Below are 8,797 nucleotides of genomic sequence, written 5' to 3'. Positions count from 1 at the left end.
ATCATGTAAGAAAAAAAAGTAGAAAAAAACTGATTAGAAAAAAATTTAAATAGAAAATAAAAATAAATAAATTAAAAGCAGTATATATATATAAAAAAAAAACAACTTTTTCATTTTAAACCGTAAGAATTTATTATTTAGAGATTTAATAATATCAAGTAGAAAGAATTGAAAATTTTTTTAAAGATAATTATTTGATCTATTCAAACCGATTTTTTTTAAAAAATTATTTGTATAAAATAAATTAATTTTTTTAAAATGAAATAAAAGCACATGTCAACCATTCAAAAACAATTTCATGTAAAGACAGGTGAGTTTCCACCTTTTACTTATTTCATATTTGAATTAGAAAAATTTTAGATGTTAAATATTTATTTTAAATTAATACTAACTAACTTTTTTATTTTTATCTTTTCTCAAAATATTAACTCCGTATTCTTAAGTGATTATTATAGTCATGTACACTCCTATATACTTATTAAATATAAAAACAAGAACTTAAACACTTTTGTGGGTCCCAGTTTTTTATCAAGCAGCTGGCAATAACAGTGATTAACAAGTGACATTTGAACCATATAAAAAACAAATGACATATGAAATTAATTGTAGGGTGTGATCGAACATAATAAACAAAATCGTGGGCTGAGATCGATTGGTCTAAAGTGAGAAAGAAATTAGAAGTTGCATTATTGATGTACTACCAAAAATATCATATCATCATAAATTGATAGAAATCAAATAATAGACACCAACTCAGCAACTCTTTTTTCTTTTTGTCTTTGTTAAACCCTGAACACAATAGCTTCAAACATATATGGAGAGCCAAAAACATCACCATACAGCTTTTCAAACATTATCTGCGGTCACTACTCACTAATTTTCACTTTTGGTTTTTTCTAAATTTGACCCTGATAATCTTTTCCACTTTTAGCTGCCAAATGTCATGCATATGCATGGGGATCAATCTCTTGAATTTGCTCCAGAAAATAGAAACTAAAGGAATGAAAAATCATCGTGAAACAAAATGACAAGGGTCAAACTAAAAGAACATAATAAACCGATCCTTTGTTTGTAATTTTTCTACATAGTAAACCCTTTTAAATGGCGAAAATTGCCCAAAGGAGCCATTAATTAGAGTTGGTAGTTCACCAGCTTTGCTGTCATGGAAGGTACACTGTAATAACTTCCCGACGGAGTAATTAATATCAGCCACATACACCATCATCGTGTGGAAATAGAAAACTAAAGCATTAAAACTGTACCTAATGTACATGAAATCATCTTAGCCAAACTTATACAAATAAATTTCCGGAAATGGTATTGGAGACTGCCCACTCTAAATAATCACATTTTTATTTTCTTTCGAAAATCTTAAAAACATTTTACAAATATGAGTACTCTAAATCTGGAATACTTGATTTGCAGGTCAACCTTTTTGTACTTATTTTTATGGACAGGTTTTATTACATGAATTGAAAAAAAAATAGAAAAGGAATTGCAATTATATATCCAAAAAAAGAAAAGGGTAAAAAGAAGAAAGTGATAGTCAAATGTGAAAAGATAAGAGCGAAGGAAGGGAGGCCCACTTGAAAGGGCCGGGGGCCCACAAGAGAACAAGTTGCCAGAAAATTCGTTGCACCTCCACAGTCCACAGTCCTCAATCCACCCTATCCAAATCCGTTTTGGAAACACCTCACCACGTAACCAATCTCATCCCCTTTTTTTTCTTTCTCTTTCTTTCTGTCTTTCTCTCTTTCTCTTTCCTTCTTCCTACGCAATTCATTATTATTATTTTCTTCTTCTCTCAAACCTCACGCAAACCAATTCCTTCGACGCAACCCCAACCCCAATCCCTTTTTCCGTTAACACACAAAACACCGCAAAACCGTTTAGCGTCTTTCTGTTCCTGAATCACCCATTTTAGCTACCACGTTCTCATCAAATTAAATTAAAAATTAAATCTTTTTCTCAGGTTGTACAATTTTCACGAAGGAAGAAAGAAAGAAAAAGGGGGATCATGACGAGGAGAGAGCATCAAGATCAACAATCCCGTGTTCTGTGCGAGCTGTCAGCCCTAGTTTTCAGCCTCCTGAGGAACCCGCTGCCAGGGCACCTGGCCCTCCCTGACGGTGGTCCGGCATCGGTGGTGCCTGTGCCGCCCTCTGCATCGCCGTATAGGAGGGCCCCAGAGATAACGCCGGCGGGATTCGCGTCGCTTTTGCTGGGGATATCGGTGGCGCTGATGCTGTGCGGATCGGTGACGTTCTTGATAGGGTTCATGCTGATGCCTTGGGTTCTTGGCTTGGTTATGGTGTTCTACGTTGCCGGCATCGTTTCCACGCTTTCCCTTCTAGGCCGTTCTCTTCTTTGTTTTCTAACGCCTCGCAAGGATGTTCCTGGTATTCCTCTTATATCTTTCTATTTTCATTATTTCTTCCTCTTTTCCAATCAACTTGGAGAGATTCAATTTTCGATACGATAGCTTGGGATATTAGATTGCAACATAGCACAAAAGGAATATACAGTCTTGTTTTATTTAACCAAAAGTTAGATTATCTCCAGTATTAGTTTTTAGAATTTAATTTGGATACACGGCATCCAATCACATTAAGCCACGTCAATCAAAATAACTTTTTTTCACATTAACAGCCTAAATGGTCGTCCATCAAAATTAAACTCTAGATTTTGTTTCAGAACTAAGAAAATAAAATAAGCAAATTGGAAAACATGTACTTGTTTTTATGGAGTCTTTGCTCTAGTATTTGTGTTGCACATTTTGATAACTGTTTTTGTTGTGCAGAGTGGAAACTTTTGTGAAGCGTTAAAAACAATGGAGTTGAGCACTAGAATGCTCTGCTCTGTGTGCATGAGCTGCTCATGCAATGCAACCAATAGAAGAATGAATGAAGATCACTGTGCTTCTCCTCTTATTAGTTATATTAGAAGCAGGGATCGTGGGATAAACTCCTTTTGTTTAAGTTATCAAAATCTGTGGATATTGCTTCTCTTTTGATTTTACAAAATAGCAAAGCAAAATTCAACACTAAGAATTCTGGAGCTGTTGCTAGCTTCTTTCTTCTGTTATCATTTTTTTTTCCTCACTGTTATAAGTTTATGACATTTGTAAATTTGAAATATATAGGCTTTTCAGTTTCCCCTTTTTTTTCAACCCCATTTTCTTATATGGCACAGAAAGAGGGAAATTGACAGAGACCGGGGTTGGTTTGTACTAGAGGATGAAGCAAATTTGGAATGGGAATATGGGACCCTGATTGCTATACATGATGATTCATTTCGTACATGTTCTCATAATTTGATGTTTGTCATTGAAAGACGGTGTTAATGTTAAACTTATTTAAAGCTGTGTCAAATATGAACCTTTGTTATTGATTGGCAGGCAACATAATCCAAAGAGAAAAAAAAAATGTCTTGTTAGAATAGAAGCAATACAGACATGAAACAATACTTGTTAGAAGTAATAGAATGATTATCCGGAATAGATGTGGACACCAATGGCAATGAGGAAGATGGTGATGAGGACAAAGAAGATGATGGTGTGAATCAATATAGAGATGCCACTTGTCTGCATGTTCCCAAACTCAACCACCCTGCCCTTTGCCGGCAGCTGAAACAGCAGCCCTGGGCTGAGCAGCACGAACAGCACCACTGCCATCACCACTGGACCCCAATCTGCAGACATGTCTGATCTGATGCTAACTCACTCTATGTCAAGACTGTGGTCTATGCTTATTAAATAGGCTGCAATGTTATTGAAGGAAGGAAGAAAGGAATAAGATGCATGACAATAAAGGAAAGTAGCAGCACCCACACAAAGCAACGAATATACAAAACCCTCCAATGCCTTCTTTATCTCACACCCACAAAATTCCCTATACCATGCATGTTCCGATTATATTGCTTTCAATGCATCAGGATTCATATGGGATGGGTCTCATTTAATTTGGGGTTATCCATTACATTATTAATATATTACGTTTCACATCATGGCATAATATGTGTATTAAGGAAAAGTATGGTAAACAACTCTATCAATTTTAAACAATTACAATTAATAATAATTAATTTTGTATTTTTTAAAAAATAAAAATTAAATAATCACTAATTAATGATAATTAATTAGTATAGGGTGCAATTTAGAAAATGTTTGTTGGTTTGTTTTTTGTTAGACTTCTGTTAATTACCTAACGGATTGTTTTAACGATATGTAGAGAGACCTAAAGTTTATTTGCTTATAAACTTCATGTTGATGATGCTCTTATGATTTTTTAGAAGGTGAAAACTCATAGTTAAGAATTATTAGAGGATAATTTAATTAAATTTATTAAATTATTTAACCGTTTTTGACAATTAACTTCACACAACGTATAAATTTTCATCTAAAAAAAAGTGAGTGAGAAATAAGATGTTGACATGTGGTTAGTTTGGTCAAACAATTAAATTCATTAATGCCTTGTTAATAAAAATTTACTTAACTTGAATAACTGTTTTTTTTGAAATAAAAAGTGCTCAACACAACAAGATGGAGCAATAAGACACATAAGTAACAGGCTACTCAACGTACAACCCATCATTGAATAACTCAAGAAGTAAACACCCTCTAGTCATCTTCGGCATTGCCATCAACAACCAAGAGATTCACCACCAAGCCACTCGTCGGAGAGCATAAAGGATCTGTTTATTATTTCCATCACCCCTGAGCCTTTATTGTTGAAGACTCTACCATTCCTTTCTAGCCAAACTGCCCAGATAACAGCAAAGAACCCAATCAGCCACCGCCTCCGCTCATTCTTCCTAGACGAAGCATTCGTCCAGCTCTCAAAGTGTTGTTTTAGTGTACCCGGCATAGTCCATATCCTGCCAAGGGCGAATAGCCATGCACACCACACCTGCCAAGTGATCTCACAGCTAATAAAAAGATGAGCAGCAGACTCAACAGACTTACAACATAGAACACATAAATTATCATGCTGGTCAATGACACCTAGTTTGCATAGTCTCTCTTTAGTGTTCACCCTCTCAACCAAAACAAACCACGAAAATAGCTCAACCCTTGGCGGAGCGAATCCCTTCCAAATAGCACTAGTAAAGCTATAGCTAGTAATATCCTCCGGGGGAGCTGCTTCCTGCATCACCTGCACAAAGGAGTTAGTAGTAAAAATACCAGTTTTATCATATTTCCAGACCACCCTATCCTCCCTCTCAGTTGTTATCTTTACTGACTGCAAGACCTCATGGAGTTGGTTTAGAAGCTCCAGCTCCCACTGAAATAATTCTCTCCTCCACTGGAGACTCCAGATCCATTCTAACCCATCCCAAAACCCGCATTCCCCTATAACACAAGGAAAGTTAATGTATTTTAACATAACAAATGGGAATTGAAAACAACAGTGACATTTAAACTTTAGATCAGTCTATGTGTTTTTTATGCAAAAAGGGACTCCAAAAGGGCATCATGCTCCTGCGATGTAGCTTTCGTAGAGAATTTCTGCACCTGGATCTCTTTGTTGACGACGGAAAAGAATTACCATCTTCTCCGAATGTTGTTCAAATTACTATTTTTGAATTATTATTCTGCTTTGTGTACGAAAGAGGAAGCTGTGGAGTTGCTCTGTTATGAGAGAAGAAAACCATGATTTTGTTTGACAGAACAAAATGAAAAATTATTAAGTGCTCTATATATAAATTATAATCTTACACAGATATATTCATTAAAAGTAAGATATTAATGGGTTTTTATAACGCTTCTATTCACAAATCACCTAACAATGGCTCGAAGAAAATCGTGATTTTCTTTTGGATGGATTTAGCATTTTTATTTGGGCCTATGAGAAGTGGTAAAAGATGCAGTAATTTTCGTTGATTGGGCATAATCACGTTTTTAATTAATTGCATTTAAATTTGGAGACTAACAAATTGTTTCCAACTCTACATGTCTCCTTGTTATTGGTAGATTGGAATGTGAGTACTTGAATTAAATTAAGCACATTTCGTTTTCTATATCATAATAAAACCCTTTGTTACATTTGCCAGCTGATTAGAGGTTCCTTTCCATTTTAAACTACAGACAATCATTTAGATATGAGAAAAAAGTTATAACAGTGTAAAGAAAAAAAAAAAAAGAAGAAAAAGTGAATAATTCATTTAGATATGAGAAAAAAATGAATACATTAGCATTGGAATTGGAAAATAAAAGAGAAAGAAAAGTAAAGGAGGAATTTGTTGAATATAGCTAGCCCATGTACAAGTGGACCTTAATAGCAAGCAAGAAGACACAAATGAGACCGAAGTAGATGAGTGTGTGGATGATAATGGCGGCGCCACTTGTCTGGAAGGTGCCAAACTCGACGCACCTTGCCCTCCCCGGCAGCTGAAAGAGCAGGCCAGGTGTTAGGAGAATGAAGAGCACCAACGACACAAATACTGGGCCCCAGTCAGCCATCCTAAATTAGTTTGTTTGGTGATGAATATGAATATGATAGCGAAAGCATCGTACATCATATTGCATATATATGTTGGAGGGAGATTGCACTTTGATTTGGACTAAGAATAACTTGCTTCCTCTGTTTTACTTACTGCATCCGCTTCCCATCAAAGTAAGGAATCATTCATTCATCAATACATGTTTCATCATACTTTCACGTACTTCCTTGCTTAACTCACTTCATTCATACATGTTTCATCATAATTCATTCCAGATAAACCCAAGAGAAATAATATTTCTATCACTTTTTTGTATATATTTTTTTATTGTATTTTTAATAAAAAATAGAAAATATACAACGAAAGTGTATGCAAATTACTAAAATAGTACACTTACATTCCTCTGCAGTTTCTTAATTCGAAACAACTAGTATATATGAGCATGTAAAGGCAGGCTCGGAAACACTAGAATTACTTCGTGCTTCTCTTTGCTGCCAATAGGCACCTTAAAAGTATATTATGGTCAATTTGTATAACTAAAGAGAATTTTTTGTATTTCACTATCACAAATACTAAATTATTTTTAACAAATAAAATTTATAAATTTTAAAAAATATAAATACAAATTATATTAATTTATATGTACAAATCTAGTAAATATAAGTGTAAATTATATGTTTATTGTATATAAAATTGTATAAAAAGAAATGGTTAAGTACGATTTTGTTCCCTAAAGTAGGGTTGAAAATTTTTTTTGTTCCCAACCATTTTTTGTTTACAAAATCGTTTATAAGATTTAACTTAGTTTTAAAATAATTATTTTTACCAAAATTTTAATTTTTATTACCAAATTACCCCTAAATTAAAAAAAAAAAGAAAACGGGTTAAAGGGCTGGAAAACAGGGGAAGGGAATCACGTTGGGGGGGTTTTAGGGAAGAAGAGGGGGAAGGAAAGGTGGAGAAGAAAATCCGCCGCTGCTCGTCATCGTTCGGTCGCTGGATCTCGCCGCTGCTCTTCGTCGTTCAGTCCTCGCGCTACTCCTCGACGTCGATGCCAGCAGATCCGCGAGGGTGGACCTCGTGCGCCGCTCGCCGTTTCTGCTTCTTCTCCTTGTTCGGTTGCCGGTCGTCGCTGCTCCTCGTCCTCCTCACCAGTCACTCGTCGCTGTTGTTGTTCTTCTACTTCTGTTTCTATTATGTTATTGATTCTAATTCCATTCTACTTTTGCTTATGCTTATATTAAGTTGTTGATTTCTGATTATGATTCTTTTATATTGTTGCTTCTGGTTGATTATATTGTTCCATTGTTTTATTATACAGATTTGTTGATCCATTATCTATTTTTTTAATGTTTATTATATTATTTCAATGTTGTTGTTTCTGATTCTGCTTTTGTTTATGGTTCTGCTTGATTTTGGGGAAGAAGGGGAATAGATATTTTGATTTGAATGACAATTTTAAAATTAAGTTAAACCTTTGGCGATTTTGTAAGCAAAAAAAAAGTTAAAGACAAAAAAAATTTTAATTCCTATTTTAGAGAACAAAATCGTATTTAAGCAAAAAAAAAAAAAAAATTCAAAATAAGAATAGAAAAACAACCACCACCTACCTCGTGCCTGCCTTGCACATATAGAATATTAGTTACATTTGATTATCCCTCAATACATTAAAAAATAATTTGACCGCTGATTTTTTTTTATTTTTTTTTTTATACATGACATTTGCTTAAATATGTTACTCCCCATTTCATATATCAACATTATTTTTCACGTGCGTCTTATCCGGTTATCCTTCATGATCATTCCCTCACACAAAACGCACAACCTTTATAATGGATGATGTGGATGTACATGAATGTGCCTTGTGTCATTTTAGCATCATGCACGGACACGCACTAGCTAAGTCCTAAGTAGCTAGGGTTTCCTGTAATTGCTGGATGCATCATTGCATGTTTTGGAGTAATATCGCTCAACTCAAATGTCAACTACCACACCTTAATTATACTTTCCAAAATTACATCTTAATTAATCTCTTTTTGTATCTTGCATTTGACCAGGTCTTATCATTATGGTTATGTAATAATATTAATATATCCTTATCATGCTCCAGGTGCTCCTTCAAGACCTATTCTTTTCATTTCATCTTGAGATTTGTGTGCATCCGCTCTAATTTCGTCACATTAATTAATACACGCAGCTTTCCGTGGCACACATTTATCTTCGAAATATTGTTGGTAAGTAAATAGTCACATATATATTTTTGGTGAAATTCTGCTTTGACTTCTTTCTTCCCGTTTCTTTTTTGGTAAATTCCAAAAAATTAAACTCATAAATTTTTTTATTTTAGTATATTAAA

At 34.4% G+C, this 8,797-nt stretch overlaps 4 protein-coding genes across 4 annotated transcripts; 1 reads left to right on the top strand and 3 right to left on the bottom strand.

The window, feature by feature from the left end:
- On the top strand, window positions 1,726-3,299 carry LOC107631979. Its single transcript, XM_016335590.2, has 2 exons — window positions 1,726-2,399; window positions 2,801-3,299. The coding sequence occupies exons 1-2, from the start codon at window positions 2,018-2,020 to the stop codon at window positions 2,815-2,817; spliced, it is 399 nt and encodes a 132-aa protein (XP_016191076.1). The 5' UTR covers window positions 1,726-2,017; the 3' UTR covers window positions 2,818-3,299.
- LOC110270478 lies at window positions 3,363-4,024 on the bottom strand. Its single transcript, XM_021120019.1, has one exon. It carries the CDS (start codon window positions 3,698-3,700, stop codon window positions 3,488-3,490), a length of 213 nt encoding a protein of 70 aa, XP_020975678.1. The 5' UTR covers window positions 3,701-4,024; the 3' UTR covers window positions 3,363-3,487.
- On the bottom strand, window positions 4,641-5,549 carry LOC110269552. The gene is made up of 3 exons (XM_021117495.1): window positions 5,513-5,549; window positions 5,250-5,350; window positions 4,641-5,153 (listed from the first exon to the last, which is right to left on the bottom strand). The coding sequence occupies exons 1-3, from the start codon at window positions 5,547-5,549 to the stop codon at window positions 4,641-4,643; spliced, it is 651 nt and encodes a 216-aa protein (XP_020973154.1).
- Window positions 6,140-6,729, bottom strand: LOC107631980. Its single transcript, XM_021120020.1, has one exon. It carries the CDS (start codon window positions 6,458-6,460, stop codon window positions 6,251-6,253), a length of 210 nt encoding a protein of 69 aa, XP_020975679.1. The 5' UTR covers window positions 6,461-6,729; the 3' UTR covers window positions 6,140-6,250.

The sequence above is a fragment of the Arachis ipaensis genome, chromosome B03, assembly GCF_000816755.2.
Source record: "Arachis ipaensis cultivar K30076 chromosome B03, Araip1.1, whole genome shotgun sequence".
In the NCBI taxonomy this organism is placed as follows: domain Eukaryota; kingdom Viridiplantae; phylum Streptophyta; class Magnoliopsida; order Fabales; family Fabaceae; genus Arachis; species Arachis ipaensis.
Note: the sequence above shows the minus strand (reverse complement) of the source record. Positions and strands in the feature narration are given on the sequence as shown.